The sequence below is a fragment of the Lethenteron reissneri genome, chromosome 61, assembly GCF_015708825.2.
Source record: "Lethenteron reissneri isolate LAM-NWPU_2019-01 chromosome 61, ASM1570882v1, whole genome shotgun sequence".
NCBI classification, from domain to species: Eukaryota; Metazoa; Chordata; class Hyperoartia; order Petromyzontiformes; family Petromyzontidae; genus Lethenteron; species Lethenteron reissneri.
The window spans coordinates 796243-813593 of NC_083839.1; the positions used below are offsets into that span (position 1 = coordinate 796243).

The following is a 17351-nucleotide window of genomic DNA, read 5'->3' on the forward strand; positions in this document are numbered from 1 at the left end:
TATGTTTCTGTATAGTTTGAAAGAAAGAGCTCCTCCGGCTGCGTGTTATATAAACCCGTGTCTTCGGTCAGAGGGGTATAGATGTCGTGGTTTGGGATCGTCTACTGGCGATGGGGTCATGTTATGGCTGGTGATGTTGATGGTGATGATGTTAGTGGTGATAGTGATGGTGGTGGTGATGATAGTGATGTTGGTGGTGATAGTGATGATGTTGGTGGTGGTGGTGATGATGTTGGTGGTGGTCGCGATGATGATATTGATGTTAGTGGTGATTGTGATGGTGGTGGTGATGATAGTGATGTTGGTGGTGATAGTGATGATGTTGGTGGTGGTGGTGGTAATAGTATTGTTGGTGGTGATAGTGATGATATTGGTGGTGATGATGTTGGTGGTGGTGGTGATGATATTGATGTTTGTGGTGATAGTGATGGTGGTGGTGATGATAGTGATTTTGGTGGTGATAGTGATGATGTTGGTGGTGGTGGTGGTGATGATAGTGATGTTGGTGGTGATAGTGATGATGTTGATGATGTTGGTGGTGATGGTGGTGATGATGTTGGTGGTGGTGATGCTGATGATGTTGGTGGTGGTGGTGATGATAGTGATGTTGGTGGTGATAGTGATGATGTTGATGATGTTGGTAGTGGTGGTGATGATAGTGATGTTGGTGGTGATAGTGATGATGTTGATGATGTTGGTGGTGGTGGTGATGATAGTGATGTTGGTGGTGATAGTGATGATGTTGATGATTTTGGTGGTGGTGGTGACGATAGTGATGATGTTGGTGATGTTGACGACGTTGCCGATGTCGGTAACGGGTGTTCGTCGTGGCGATGACGATGCTGGGAGGGGCGGGCGGGTTACGCCATCCTCTCCCCGTGGCGACGGAACGTCCTCGTGGCAGCCTCCCCGGCAAGCAGCTCACCGCAGCACGGCGATCTTGTCGGACATGGAGCCGACGAGGAGGTCCGGGTAGGTGTTGTCGTCGACGTCCATGTCGCCGGACAGCGAGAAGCCGAACTGGGTGATCGGCGGCTTCAGCTCTTCGCCCGAGATCACCTGTTACCCCCCCCCCCCCCACACACACGCACAATGTAAATGTATGTTTATAAATGAAGGCGCAAGACCTGAAATTTATTTGCTCGTGTCACTGCTGGCCAGAGGGAAATAAAAGCTCCTCCACACAGCTACACTCAGCCTACCCGTGTCCCCTCAGCTACAGCTCCTCCACACAGCTACACTCAGCCTCCCCGTGTCCCCTCAGCTACAGCTCCTCCACACAGCTACACTCAGCCTCCCCGTGTCCCTTCAGCTACAGCTCCTCCACACAGCTACACTCAGCCTCCCCGTGTCCCCTCAGCTACAGCTCCTCCACACAGCTACATTCAGACTCCCCGTGTCCCTTCAGCTACAGCTCCTCCACACAGCTACACTCAGCCTACCCGTGTCCCCTCAGCTACAGCTCCTCCACACAGCTACATTCAGACTCCCCGTGTCCCTTCAGCTACAGCTCCTCCACACAGCTACACTCAGCCCCCCCGTGTCCCCTCAGCTACAGCTCCTCCACACAGCTACACTCAGCCTCCCCGTGTCCCCTCAGCTACAGCTCCTCCACACAGCTACACTCAGCCTCCCCGTGTCCCCTCAGCTACAGCTCCTCCACACAGCTACACTCAGCCCCCCCGTGTCCCCTCAGCTACAGCTCCTCCACACAGCTACACTCAGCCTCCCCGTGTCCCCTCAGCTACAGCTCCTCCACACAGCTACACTCAGCCTCCCCGTGTCCCCTCAGCTACAGCTCCTCCACACAGCTACACTCAGCCCCCCCGTGTCCCCTCAGCTACAGCTCCTCCACACAGCTACACTCAGCCTCCCCGTGTCCCCTCAGCTACAGCTCCTCCACACAGCTACACTCAGCCCCCCCGTGTCCCCTCAGCTACAGCTCCTCCACACAGCTACACTCAGCCTCCCCGTGTCCCCTCAGCTACAGCTCCTCCACACAGCTACACTCAGCCTCCCCGTGTCCCCTCAGCTACAGCTCCTCCACACAGCTACACTCAGCCCCCCCGTGTCCCCTCAGCTACAGCTCCTCCACACAGCTACACTCAGCCTCCCCGTGTCCCCTCAGCTACAGCCCCTCCACACAGCTACACTGAGCCTCCCCGTGTCTCCTCAGCTACAGCCCCTCCACACAGCTACACTCAGCCTCCCCGTGTCCCCTCAGCTACAGCTCCTCCACACAGCTACACTCAGCCTCCCCGTGTCCCCTCAGCTACAGCTCCTCCACACAGCTACACTCAGCCTCCCCGTGTCCCCTCAGCTACAGCTCCTCCACACAGCTACACTCAGCCTCCCCGTGTCCCTTCAGCTACAGCTCCTCCACATAGCTACACTCAGCCTCCCCGTGTCCCATCAGCTACAGCTCCTCCACACAGCTACACTCAGCCCCCCCCCCGTGTCAGCTACAGCTCCTCCACACAGCTACACTCAGCCTCCCCGTGTCCCTTCAGCTACAGCTCCTCCACACAGCTACACTCAGCCTCCCCGTGTCCCTTCAGCTACAGCTCCTCCACACAGCTACACTCAGCCTCCCCATGTCCCATCAGCTACAGCTCCTCCACACAGCTACACTCAGCCTCCCCGTGTCCCCTCAGCTACAGCTCCTCCACACAGCTACACTCAGCCTCCCCGTGTCCCCTCAGCTACAGCTCCTCCACTCAGCTACACGCAGCCTCCCCGTGTACCCTGGGCTACAGCTCCTCCACACAGCTACACACAGTCTCCCCGTGTCTCCTCAGCTACAGCTCCTCCACACAGCTACACTCAGCCTCACCGTGTCTCCCGTCCATCTTCTACATAACATCTGCCGCATCGTCAAAGCACCACCCCCCCCCCCAACAGTGTAGGCCCTCCACCCCGCCCCCCACCGCCCCCCCACCCCCTTTCACCAAACCCCACACTGAGCAGCGTGGTGAAGCCCGGTCAACGGAGCCTGGAAAAAACTTGGGTTTCCACAATCGAGATTTTTGTATAAGATCACGTAAACATAAATGTGTCGTCGTTAAACCCACCACCACCCGACGCAGCCAATTAGTAAAGTTTCGTCACGTAAACAGAACGTGACGAATTCGTCACTAGTACAGCACTAACCGGTTGCGTTGGAGAGTAAACCCACGACATTTACGGTGTGGCGGCCTGTTTAACGACACGTTTATATTATAGACGCGATCAAACCCAAAAAAAACCTCGATCACGGATGATATCGGTCGCAAAAGCCCGACCACGTGTTCATCTTTCGGTTCCGTCGGCTGACCTGAGCGGGCTGGGTGGCGATGCCGCCCTTGCCGCCGTGGTAGATGTAGACTTTGCCGCTGCCGGCAAACGGAGCCCCGATGGCGATGTCTGCGAACGAAGGATGCGAGAGAAGTCGTCACTCACCGCGGGCGAGGCACATCTTCGACGGTGACGACGACGACGGAGATTCCAGAAACAAAAGAGAGCGCGAAAGTCGCCCACGGGCAGAGCGCGCCGTGGGCCGGCGCCATCGGTGCCCAACGGCGTCCCGTGATGCCCGGGGCACCGGTGATGCCCATGATACCGGTGGCATCCGTAATGTCTGTGATGCCACGATGCCCATGATGTCCATGGTACCAGTGATGCCCATGGTGCCCATGGTACCAGTGATACTCATGATGCCCATGACACCCATGGTATCAGTGATGCCCATGATACCCATGGTGCCCATGGTACCAGTGATACTCATGATGCCCATGACACCCATGGTATCAGTGATGCCCATGATACCCATGGTGCCCCGTGATGCCCGCGATGCCCCTTGAAGCCCATCGTGCCGGCGCCGCCGCGTACCCTGGAACCCGTCCTGGTTGAGGTCGCCGGCTCGTGCCACGGCGGTGCCGAAGGCGGAGTACGGGGGCCCCGTGAGCACCGTCGGCTTGTCCAGCACCACGTGGCCCTGCCGGTTGCGGTAAACGTAGACGGCGCCGCCCGCCTCGTCACGCCGGCTGAAGTAGTTGGGCGCGCTCACCAGCACCTCCATCCAGCTACAAAGACAAAGGTTCCCCCCCACCGTGTAGTCTCAACAGACCGTTGGGGCAAGTGGTGTTATAGCGAGTAGCAGCACCGGTGAAGGTCGGCACGGCACACGAGGGGGTGAGTGGCTAGCACCAATGCCCGGGGCTGTCTTTGTCTCCCTAGTGGCGCTGACGTTTACACAACATGCCATGTAATCATTTGAGGCTGCGTTGACCTAGGGGAGACCCAGGACCGCTGGTGTTGACCAGGGCCACTGGGTTTGTAACACAGCGGGGGGGGGGGGTGGGGGGGCAAAGTCGCTGTGTCGCCGCCGCTCCCCACTGTGTATACATGGACAAGCATTGCACACACACACGCACACACACGCACACGCACGCACACACACGCTCGCACATAAAGACAAAGATAAAGATCCCCCTTATAGCCTTAAGAGACTGTAGGGGCAAGTGCTGTTAGCGAGCACCTATGAAGGTCGCCAGGGCACACGAGGGGGTGGGTGGCCAACACCACGCCCGGCCACCTTTGTCTCCCTAGTGGCGATGTTTACACACTGCACCGGGTACTCATTTAAGGCTGAGTCGACCTAGGGGAGGCCCAGGACCGGCTCAGATAATCGTCACCGGTGTTGGCCGTAAGCGGGAATCGAACCCGGCTTGCCAGGTTCATAGCACAGCGTAGCGCTAACCGCTGCACCGCCACTCCCCACTCACTCCTCGTCGTCGTCTTGTCAGATGAACGGCGTCTCTTCGCCCTTCCTGGACACCGCTCACATCTCAACTCAAACTGAAAACCCCACCACCCCTTGTACACCGGTCCTTCCCAAACTATTCGCCCAGGATCGTCGTCTCGTTCCTACCGCAGGACGGAGGCTACGTCTGTATCTATGACTACGGCTGTGTCCATGACTACGGCTGTTTCCATGACTACGGCTGTGACTACGGCTGTCTCCATGACTACGGCTGTGTCTATGACTACGGTTGTGTCCATGACTACAGCTGTGTCTATGACTACGGCTGTTTCCATGACTACGGCTATGTCCATGACTACGGCTGTTTCCATGACTACGGCTGTGTCTATGACTACGGCTGTTTCCATGACTACGGCTGTGACTACGACGACGGCTGTAACTACGACTACGACTGTGTCTACGACGACTACGTCCGCGGCTCACCGGTCGCCGTTGAGGTCGGCGAGCGCCACGTCGTAGCCGAAGCTGGAGCCGAGCTGGTGTCCCGTGATGAGCAGCTCGGGGATGAGCACCGCCTGCCCGCTGGGCTTGAGCAGCAGCGCGGCGCCCGTGTGGTTGGCGCGCGGGGCGCCCGCCAGGAAGGACACGCTCACGCGGCTCGTCACGCCGCGGCTCCCGTCCAGCGAGTAACCTGGTGGACGAGGAGGTCAGGGGGAGGGCGGCCGGGGGGGGGGGGGGGGAATGTAACCATTGTAACATTTATTTTTTTAAACAATTTTTACTTTTATCTTTTTTTTTACCAGGTAAGGCCCACATGGGCTTGTGTAGCTCTTATTCAGAAGCCAACGTGGCCGGCACAAATGGGCCGTTTGTTGATTATGTTGGTGCTATGAATGTCCAAATGATGGGCTTATTTGTTGATTATGTTGGTGCTATGAATGTCCAAATGATGGGCTGATTTGTTGATTATGTTGGTGCTTTGAATGTCCAAATGATGGGTTGATTTGTTGATTATGTTGGTGCTATGAATGTCCAAATGATGGGCTGATTTGTTGATTATGTTGGTGCTTTGAATGTCCAAATGATGGGCTGATTTGTTGATTATGTTGGTGCTATGAATGTCCAAATGATGGGCTGATTTGTTGATTATGTTGGTGCTTTGAATGTCCAAATGATGGGTTGATTTGTTGATTATGTTGGTGCTATGAATGTCCAAATGATGGGCTGATTTGTTGATTATGTTGGTGCTTTGAATGTCCAAATGATGGGCTGATTTGTTGATTATGTTGGTGCTATGAATGTCCAAATGATGGGCTGATTTGTTGATTATGTTGGTGCTATGAATGTCCAAATGATGGGTTGATTTGTTGATTATGTTGGTGCTATGAATGTCCAAATGATGGGCTGATTTGTTGATTATATTGGTGCTATGAATGTCCAAATGATGGGCTGATTTGTTGATTATATTGGTGCTATGAATGTCCAAATGATGGGCTGATTTGTTGATTATGTTGGTGCTATGAATGTCCAAATGATGGGCTGATTTGTTGATTATGTTGGTGCTATGAATGTCCAAATGATGGGCTGATTTGTTGATTATGTTGGTGCTATGAATGTCCAAATGATGGGCTGATTTGTTGATTATGTTGGTGCTATGAATGTCCAAATGATGGGTTGATTTGTTGATTATGTTGGTGCTATGAATGTCCAAATGATGGGCTGATTTGTTGATTATGTTGGTGCTATGAATGTCCAAATGATGGGCTGATTTGTTGATTATATTGGTGCTATGAATGTCCAAATGATGGGCTGATTTGTTGATTATGTTGGTGCTTTGAATGTCCAAATGATGGGTTGATTTGTTGATTATGTTGGTGCTATGAATGTCCAAATGATGGGCTGATTTGTTGATTATGTTGGTGCTATGAATGTCCAAATGATGGGCTGATTTGTTGATTATGTTGGTGCTATGAATGTCCAAATGATGGGCTGATTTGTTGATTATATTGGTGCTATGAATGTCCAAATGATGGGCTGATTTGTTGATTATATTGGTGCTATGAATGTCCAAATGATGGGTTGATTTGTTGATTATGTTGGTGCTATGAATGTCCAAATGATGGGCTGATTTGTTGATTATATTGGTGCTTTGAATGTCCAAATGATGGGTTGATTTGTTGATTATTTTGGCGCTGTGAATGTCCAGATGATGGGCCGCTTTGTCAAGCTGTCATTTGTCGTGGGAAGGTCGCTTCTGAACAAGAAGTTAATATCTCAGTTGGGCTTTGCCTGGCAAGGTGGGGATGGTTTCGTGTTGTATTTGGGTGATTTTTTTACCTTTATTGTACTTTGCACGACTATCGTGTGTTTGTACTGCTCGTTGTTGTAACGCTCTTACCCCGTGCCCCGACTGGACATCTGTGACAAGAAGAGCTTCATAGCTCATCGGATTCCTCCTCCAGCTATAAAGACATTCATTCTGATTACACGTCCAAGGACTCTAGCTTCTTATTATAATTTCACGGCGAACTTTTTTTTTTCACGTTCGTTGCAATATTTTCGATTTCTCACGCACGACGCGGTTTGTTGTGTTTGCTTGTCGTTGCTGTTGTTGTTGCCCCTGAATGCTTCGTCGATATTAACAGTTAATAATTTGCCTTTTCTCTCATCACGTTTGTTGGCCCAGGGCCGGGTGGTTCTTTGCAAAGCGAGGCCTCACCCCGGGCGCGCTCTCTCTCTCTCGGGGTTCTCGCGCCATTCAAATCAAGAAAATAAAACTCAACAAGAGCAACCGGTTGCATGTGCTACCCGAGTTGCACAAACCGATTGCACAAAGGGGGAGGAGGGGGGGGGGCTTTGGCGGAGGCGTCGTTCCGACTTGCCGAGAGATGTCATTTACGCATGGGCAGTGAGCACGGCGTACGAAGAAATTATTATTTAAATTATTAAACGATTAAACTAAACCGTTTCTGACCGAAGACGCGTGTTTATATATCAAACTATACAAACAATATATAAACTTAATTTGGAGCTTACGTGACTGCAAGAATTATTCTTTGGTTCTTTCGGTAAAGTCACGTATAAAGATAAAATAATAAATTCAATTAAATACTAGCGTACGACGTTTCGATTGCAACACAAGCAATCATCATCAGGTGTGCCTATGTTTGTTCTCTCTCTATGTATCTCTGTGATATCTGTCTGCTTATATGTCTGTCTATATGTCTCTGGTTCTGTGTTTTATCTCTCTCTCAAATTTAGCATTCTCAGGAAGAACGTAATCAACCAGGTAGGCTGTTGACTGTTATGTTATCCGACTCTCTGTTGTATTACATTACATTTCTAAGTATACTCGATTTGTGTTTCTATTTAATTTATACCTGATGATGATTGCTTGTGTTGCAATCGAAACGTCGTACGCTAGTATTTAATTAAATTTATTATTTTATCTTTATACATGACTTTACCGAAAGAACCAAAGAAAACTATATATTTTTTTATTTTACCAGGTAAGGCCCTACAGAGCTATGAAGCTCTTTGTTTCAGAAGCGACCTGGACATCACAAATGACAGCTCCATGAAGTGGTTCATCATCATCATGAAATGTACAGCAGCCAAATGCTCTGAACGCGTGACGTTGATTCTCAATGCGGAGGAAGAAACCCGGAGGAACCGGAGAAACATCCACGTGGCAACGGGGAGAGAGGGAGACACGCAAACTCCAAATATACAGCAGCAGTCGTCAGGGTCGGGATTGAACCCACGACCTCCTGCATACCAGGCGAGGGAGTTAACATCTCCTGGCCACCGCGCGGCACCAGACTAACAACAGGATGACAAAGGACAGAACGCGCCCAACAGGACGTGCCCCATGGAGACGGAGCGATGAGTTCCCCTCGAGCGCGACACCGTGATGGATCGCCGCATCGCAGGTCCATGAGGACTCGTGGCGGCGTGCGGGAGGCCTTCATCCATTGATTGTGACATTTCAGCACGGTTGGTTACGTGGGGTGCGAAAGAAGTTCAACATACGTACACATACATGGCCGTGGATGACGATGATAACGGTGGTGGTGTGTAATTACGTGTGTGTGTGGGGAGCGGGAATGCAGCGGTTAGCGCGCTGCGCTAGGAACCCGGCGGCCCGAGTTCGAATCCCGCTCACGACCGACACCGGTGACGATTATCCGAAGCAGTCCTGGACCTCCCCTATGTCGACTCAGCATCAAATGAGTACCTGGTGTGGTGTGTAAACATCGCCACTGGGGGAACAAAGGCGGCCGGGCGTGGTGCTGGCCACCCACCCTGTCATGTTTTGCGCCGGTCTTCATAGGTGCTACTCGCTAACAGCACTTGCCCCAACAGGCTGTTAAGACTAACAGGGGGATCTTTGTCTTTGTGTAGAGGTGGGAGGGGGGGTGGTCGTGTAGTGGTCAGAGCACTGCGCTGTGGCCGACATCAATGGCAAATATCTGAACCGGTCCTGGGCCTCCCCTAGGTAAACTCAGCCTCAAATGAGCCCCTTGTGAGGTGTGTAAAATATCAGCACTGGGGAGACAAAGGTGGCCTGGCAGGGTGTTGGTCACCCCCAACTTCGTGTGCCGTGCCGGCCTTCATAGGTGCTACTCGCTAACAGCCCTTGCCCACCACCCCCCCCCGCCCCATAGTATGTTCAGCCTATACGGGGGGGGGGGTATCTTTGTCTTTGTGTGTGCATGTTGTACCCATGTAGCTGTGGAAAGGCAGAGGGATAAGTTCTTGATTCATTTTCTTTTCATCGCCAGTCTCCTGCGGGTCCAGGTAAATCGCATCCTTTGCCAGGGTCTTGTTCCACTGTTCCACTCTAACAATTCCTGCACCCACCACCACCACCACCATTATCATCATTATTAGCATCATCATTACCACCATTATAACCATCATCATCACCACCACCATCATAACCATCATAATTATCACCATCACTGTTACCATTGTCATCAACACAACCATCATCATCACCATCATTGTCATCACCACCATCATCATCATCATTGTCATCACCACCACCATCATCACCATCATTGTCATCACCACCACCACCACCATCATTACCATCATCACTACCATCATCATCACCACCACCATTATAACCATCACAATTACCACCATCACTGTTATCATTGTTATCACCACCACCACCACCATCATCACAATCATTGTTATCATCATTACCACCACCACCACCATCATCCCAACCACCCCGAGCATCATCATCATTACCACCATCATCACCATCATCATCACCATCATCATCACCACCACCATCATAACCATCATAATTACCACTATCACTGTTATCATCGTTATCACCACCACCATCATCATCATCAGTGTTCATCATGAATATCACCACCAGTACCATTTTAATGACCACCACCATCATCACCATCATTGTTATCATCACCACCACCACCATCATCCCAACCACCACCACCACCGCCCACCTTTCCAGTTGTAAGTGCCGGGCGCGCCGTAGTAGATGTAGTCGCTGTCCGGCACGAACCCGGCCGCCGTGCCCTGCTGGCACATGCCGAAGCCGTCGGGACGGATGTCGCGGTTCTTGCAAAAGGTGGACTCGAAAAAATCGTCGACCGGCACCAGCAGGTCGGTGAGTATGAAACAGCGGCCCACCAAGTGACGCTGCTCCTGCTCCGGCTGTCCCACGTAGACCCGGTTCTCGTAGCGGTGGGCGCACGTCTTGGGGTGATGAGCGTCGTGGGTGCCCGAGGGGGGGGGGGAGAAAGTGGGGGGGGGGGGGGGATAGCGAGGAGAAGGGAGCAGGGCAGGTGCAGGTGCAGGGGAGGGGAGGGGGAGGATGAGGAGTGGAGGGGTGCGCGTCGCGTTCGCGCGCTGGTGCGCTGCGTATCGGTGTGGTGCGTGCAGCGTGTTAGTGTGCTGTGTGTTAGTGTGCTGCGTGTTAATGTGCCAAGTCTTGCTTGTTAGTGTGCTGTGCCCTGCATGCTGCATGTTAGCGTGCTGTGTGTTAGCATGCTGCATGTTAGCGTGCTGTGTGTTAGCATGCTGTGTGTTAGCGTGCTGTGTGGTAGCGTGCTGCGTGTTAGCGTGCTGCGTGTTAGCGTGCTGCGTGGTAGCGTGCTGTGTGTTAGCGTGCTGCGTGTTAGCGTGCTGCGTGGTAGCGTGCTGCGTGGTAGCGTGCTGCGTGGTAGCGTGCTGCGTGTTAGCGTGCTGCGTGTTAGCGTGCTGCGTGGTAGCGTGCTGCGTGTTAGCGTGCTGTGTGTTAGCGTGCTGTGTGTTAGCGTGCTGTGTGTTAGCGTGCTGTGTGTTAGCGTGCTGTGTGGTAGCGTGCTGCGTGTTAGCGTGCTGCGTGTTAGCGTGTTAGCGTGCTGCGTGTCAGCGTTCTGCGCATTGGCAGTGTCACTACGCGGCACTCACGATGACCAATCCGCCGGCTCGTTGGCTCGCCACAGAGACGCCCATCCACTCGTCCTCCTTGCTCTCCCTCTCCAAGGACTCTGCCCCCCGGAAGCACACACACACACACGGGAACACACACACACACACACAAGTCAAAGGTGCCCCGTGTAGCCTTAACATACTCTCGGGGCAAGTGCTGTTCAAGCGAGCAGCGCCTATGAAGCGCGGCACGGCACACGCGGGGGTGGGTGGCCAGCACCACGCCCGGCCACCTTTGTCTCCCCAGTGACGATGTTGACACAGCACCGAACCCGGTACTCATTTGAGGCTGAGTCGACCTAGGGGAGGAGGCCCAGGACCGATTCAGATTATCGTCACTGGGTGTTGGCCATGAGCGGGAATCGAACTCGGGCCGCCGGGTTCGTAGCGCACGGCTACAAAGACAAAGATCCCCCGTATAGCCTTACCAAAATGTATGGCCAAGTGCTATTAGCGAGCACCAATTAATGCCGGCACGGCACACGCGGGGGTGGGTAGCCAGCACCGAGCCCGGCCACCTTTGTATCCCCAGTGCTGATGTTTTATACAAAGCACTGGACACTCGTTAGTAAGGCTGAGTCGACCTAGGGGAGGCCCAGGACCGGTTCGGATAGTCGTCAACGGTGTTGGTCATGAACGGGAATCGAACTCGGGTTGTGGGGTTCGTAGTGCGGTGTGCTAACCACTGCACCAGCACTCCACCCCACACACAAACACACCCCTCGTGTTCCTCGTGTGCTCACATCCCTCACATTTCGATTTAAAGCTTTCGTGACTGCAGGGATTCATCTTCTTGGTTCTTTCGGTAAAGTCACGTAGAAGGGAAGTAATGAAATAATAAATAATTATAATAAAAAAATAAAAAAGAAAAGAAAAAGAAAACATAATAAAATAATATTATATTATTATATTATTTTATTATGTTTTATTTTTATTATTTTATTACTTCCCTTCTATGTGACTTTACCGAAAGAACCAAGAAGATGAATCCCTCACATTCCCCTCACATCCCTCACGCCCCCCTCACATCCCCCCCCCACCCTCGCACCACTGTTGTCGAAGTTGACTCGCTCGCAGTCGGAGGGGTCGGCAGTGAAGGGGCAGGAGAAGAGCGCGCCGGTGTTGTGCGACGTCTGCTTCGCGTCCGCCTTGCTCCTCGGGGCGCCCGCCAGGAACCTGCGTCGCACGCACGGCACGGCCGCTTCGTCACGCACTCGCTCGCTCCATCGTTCACTCGCTCGCTCACTCGCTCGCTGCGTCGTTCACTCGCTCGCTCACTCGCTACATCGCTCACTCGCTCGCTACGTCGCTCGCTTAATCGCTCCATCGCTGGCTCGCTCCATCGTTCACTCGCTACATCGCTCGCTTAATCGCTCCATCGCTGGCTCGCTCCATCGTTCACTCGCTACGTCGCTCGCTTAATCGCTCCATCGCTCGCCCGATCCATCGTTCACTCGCTACGTCGCTCGCTTAATCGCTCCATCGCTCGCCCGATCCATCGTTCACTCGCTACGTCGCTCGCTTAATCGCTCCATCGCTCGCCCGATCCATCGTTCACTCGCTCGCTCACTCGCTTGCTCCATCACTACATTGCTCGCTCGATCCATCGCTCACTCAACCCATCGTTCACTCGCTCGCTCACTCGCTACGTCGCTTGCTCCATCACTACATCGCTCAATCGCTCCATCGTTCGCTCCATGGCTCAATCGCTCCGTCCCCGTCGTTCAGTCAACCGGCAAGGCTTCCGTTCGTTCAATTCGTTGAACAAGCAGAGCAGCAGCGGATCGACCAAAGATAGACCACACAGGGAAGCAGTGGGTAGACCAAAAAGCGAAGCAGCGTCCATCGCAGCCACGTGGGGTTTGGGTTTAACAGCGCACAAGGTCCGCGTCGCACATGAGAATGCACGTGGCGACGTGGTCGCTACCCCTGCAGCTGTTCCACGCGGACGATTAGCGACGTGACGGGTGCTCTGTGGCACCACGGTGGTGTCGTGTCGCTCGCCCGAGCCACCGTCCGTCGGGTGACCAAACAAATTGTCACATGTGTCGGATTTCCCGAGAAGATCATTCTTCACATTGAAGGTCACGATTGTGAAATGAATCTTGATTTTAAATTGTAAGCGCTCTGCGAAAGCCTTTTAGCTCGGAGTAGCGGATGATGGCAAGTCGGTTGAACGACATCGTCGTTGTGATCATCATCATCATCATCATTGTCGTCATTGTCATCATCATCGTCATCATCATCGTCATCATCATCATCGTCATTATAGTGATTGTCATCATCATTGTCGTCATTGTCAACATCATCAACCTGATTGTCATCGTCATTGTCATCATCATCCTCATTGTCATCATCATCGTCGTCATCATTGCCATTGTCATCATCGTCATCATCATTATCGTGATCGTGTCGACAACGATCTGACGATATGACCTCACCGCCATCGCACCGTGAGCAGTAAGCGACATCACGGTCAACGCGACGCAGAACAGCCACGGAGAAATTACCAAAGGGGCCACGGCAAAATCAGCGCCCCCCCCCCTCTCCCACCACCCACCAACTTCTGTCGTGGGACCCCCCCTCCCCTCGCCTCCCCCACAAAGAGGGAAGTGCCGGGCACAACACGAGGAGAGACCTCGGAAACACCTGCTAATCACCTCCACCATCTCCTCCTCCGCCACATCCACCCACGTCTACCTCCACCACCTCCACCAGAACCACCACCACCACTCCTCCCCCAGCACTCAACCCGACCGCGCCCTCCACAGCGCGCGCGCGTTGCAAATATTCGCGGTCCGACTCCGGCAGACGGCCCTGGTTAATGCCACAGTGGTGAGCGCATTAAGCTCGCTCAATCGCTCCGTAACAAAGGAACACACACCACCACCGCCGCCACCGAAGCCACCACTGCCCCACCGCCACCTACCACCAACACAACAACCGCCATTCGCCACTAAGTGGCAGTGATGTCACCACGGCGTTTTGTGCCAGGCTAGGTGCACGTTGAGAGACCACGTGCAGTATCGAACGCCCGCCGGCAGGAAGTCACGGGGCAGACCCAGCAGGTGCCACTGGGTCGACTGACTGAGATGACCGGGCCGATGCACCGCCTGTGCCCCCCCCTACTGTGCCAACCACCACCACCCACGTGGGCAGGGCACGTCGCTCGCAGGAATTACTATTAAAATTATAAAACTATCAACTTTTAAAAAATCCTTTATATTAGGTTCACTTGCGCGCTTGCTTGCTTGTTTGCTTGCTTACGACCGTGCAAATCTTTCGGTCGTTTTTTAACCCACTTCTCATGATCCAATCGAGCTGATATTTTCCACACAGACTCGTTGTGCGTGACAATTAATGTTCGTGAAAAAAATTCAAAAATGTTACACTTTTTAGGACAAAAATATTATATTTAATACCAATTGCTTAATGGTGCCATGCAATCATCTGACCCATAGGTGGCAGCCATCTCAAGCCAGAGGACGAGAGGACTCTAGCCGCCACGCATATAAAGGATTTATAGTGAAAAACTTTGTTTTTACGGGTTATACTTGTTTTTGACTTTACCAGTCAAGGCCCCGCTGAGCCACATACTGTAGCTCCTTTTTGCAGACGCGACCTGGCACTCACGAATGATGATAATTAGCTCAACGAAAGCGGCTGAACGTCATCAACGTGGACACTGACAGCAGCAGCCAAATGCTCTGAAGGCGGCGACGTCGCTTCTGCACGTGGAGGGGAAAACGGGAGGACCCGGAGACAAATCCACGCGATGAGTGGGGAGCGAGACACGCGAGCTCCAAATATTATACAGAAGTGTATTTTGTACGAGTGTGTTGTGCATAAGTATATTGTGTGTGTGTGCGTTGTGTATCAGTACATTGTGTATAACAACGAGTGGAGCGCCGGGTGGCTAAAGCACAGCAAGTTGGCACAGTAGGGGGCACAGGTGGTACATCAGTCAGTCATCTCGGTCATCTCGGTCAGTCGACCCGTGGCACCTGCTGGGTCTGCCCCGTGACCTCCTGCCAGCGGGCGTTCGACACTTCACGTGGCCTCAAGGTGCACATGGCCTGGCACAAGCATCGTGGTGACGTCACCGCCACTTAGTGGCGAATGGCGGTTGTTGTTGTTGTGTATGAGTGTGTTGTGTATGAGTGTGTTGTGTATGAGTGTGTTGTGTATGAGTGTGTTGTGTATGAGTGTGTTGTGTATGAGTGTGTTGTGTATGAGTGCGAACTTCAATGTCCACTGCACAGCAGGCTCCCGCGGTATTTTCCGGGGTGGCCTCCGGTCTCGAACTGCAACCTGCCCCACCCCCCTGCGACAGCTATCAGCGCCGCGTTCCACAGCCGCAGGTCATCGACGGCTCACGGAAGGAATTCCAAACATCCACCTCGTGCCCAGGTGCGCGGGGAGATACAGAGATATGGGCCCAGCCACACACGGGGGTCATTGTCAAGTTATGTTTCATACACAGTCACACAAACAGCCACACATAGTCACACAGCTACACATAGTCACACAGACACACACACACACAGTCACACACACATAGACACACACACAGTCACACACACAGTCACACACACACAGTCACACACACATAGACACACACACAGTCACACACACAGTCACACACACAGTCACACAGACACACAGTCACACACACACAGTCACACACAGACACACACACACGCACCGAGATATGCGCCCAGCCACAAACGGGAGTCATTGTCAAGTTATGTTTCACTGAAAAGAAATAAAGACATAAATCCGCACGTGCTGTGCCGCACGCGTAACTCCGAGCCGGATGTCGTGATGAATGTTCGTTTAGGCAGGGAGTTTATTCCGGAATAAGCCTCGCTGGGTTCGGTCAACTCAGCCTCAAATGAGTACCTGGTACGTAGTAAACATCGCCACTGGGGAGACAAAGGCGGCCGGGCGTGGTGTTGGCCACCCACCCCCTCGTGTGCCGTGCCGGCCTTCATAGGTGCTACTCGCTAACAGCACTTGCCCCAACAGTCTGTTAAGGATCTGCAGAGGATGTTTGTCTCTGTGTGGAAGTGGGGAGGGGGTGCAGTGGTTAGCGCACTGCGCTGTGGCCAACATCAGTGGCAAATATCTGAACCGGTCCTGGGCCTCCCTTAGGTCAACTCAGCCTTAAAAAGAGAACGAGCACCTTGTGCGGTGTGTAAAACACTGGCGAGACAACGGTGGCCTGGCAGGGTGTTGGTCACCCACAACCTCGTGTGCCGTGCTCGCTGACAGCACTTGTTAAAAGGGTTATACATGGACTACCTCTACTTACGAACATTCGACTTACGCACTTTCAGAGATACGATCAAATCTGCAGAACGTGAAGAACCAGTGGCACCTACATCTACAGGAGATTATACAACTTTTAAAGCCGTGTTTTGTGTACGACGATTGGAATCGACAGGAGTAGAGTTGGACTTACGAACGAATTGATTTACTAGCACAGATCTCTGGAATTTTATTTTTCGATTTAAAGCTTTCGTGACTGCAGGGATTCATCTTCTTGGTTCTTTCGGTAAAGTCACGTAGAAGGGAAATAATACAATAATAAAAATAAAACATAATAAAATACAATTCTCACGACGTTTCGGCCACAACGCAAGCAGCCGTCCTCCCCGTCTTTCCGACAGACCTGTTCTTCACCTGAGGATGGCTGCTTGCATTGTGGCCGAAACGTCCTGAGAATTTGATTTTATTATTTTTTTATATTATTATTTCCCTTCTACGTGACTTTACCGAAAGAACCAAGGAGAGATCTCTGGAACTTAACCTTTTAGTAAGGAGAGGCGTCCCTGTACGTGAGTTCTTTGATTTTGCCGAGAGGTGGAGGGAGGTGTGGCAATCACAAGAAGGAGCTGAGCACCGGGGGGCTAAAACGCATCTCGGCTTGGCACGGTGGGGGAGCGTGCAGGTGGTGCATCTGGCAATTCTCCGCCCTGGCTTGCAAATCAGTAAAAACACTTGGGTCTGTCCCAGGGACAGCTCTTGCCTAAATGGAGCTCAACACCCAGCAGTCACAGACTGTGGATCGTCGGAAGAAAAAAAAGATACCTAAAGACATAATAAAAATAACAACGATGTTTTATCGGCGTACTACAGCGACGCACCCGAG

General features: G+C 52.5%; 1 protein-coding gene across 2 annotated transcripts in view; it reads right to left on the reverse strand.

Moving 5' to 3' along the window:
• The window catches only part of LOC133358309 (integrin alpha-6-like), a 93600-nt gene that overhangs the window by 33090 nt on the left and 43159 nt on the right, over window positions 1-17351 (reverse strand). For both annotated transcript variants that reach the window (XM_061576565.1, XM_061576564.1), the window contains exons 2-9: window positions 12246-12373; window positions 11177-11256; window positions 10228-10480; window positions 9466-9594; window positions 5225-5432; window positions 3868-4061; window positions 3314-3402; window positions 926-1059 (exon numbers count right to left, since the gene is read on the reverse strand). In XM_061576565.1, the coding sequence (XP_061432549.1) occupies window positions 926-1059; window positions 3314-3402; window positions 3868-4061; window positions 5225-5432; window positions 9466-9594; window positions 10228-10480; window positions 11177-11256; window positions 12246-12373 (1215 nt within the window). The remainder of the gene's footprint in view (window positions 1-925; window positions 1060-3313; window positions 3403-3867; window positions 4062-5224; window positions 5433-9465; window positions 9595-10227; window positions 10481-11176; window positions 11257-12245; window positions 12374-17351) is intronic.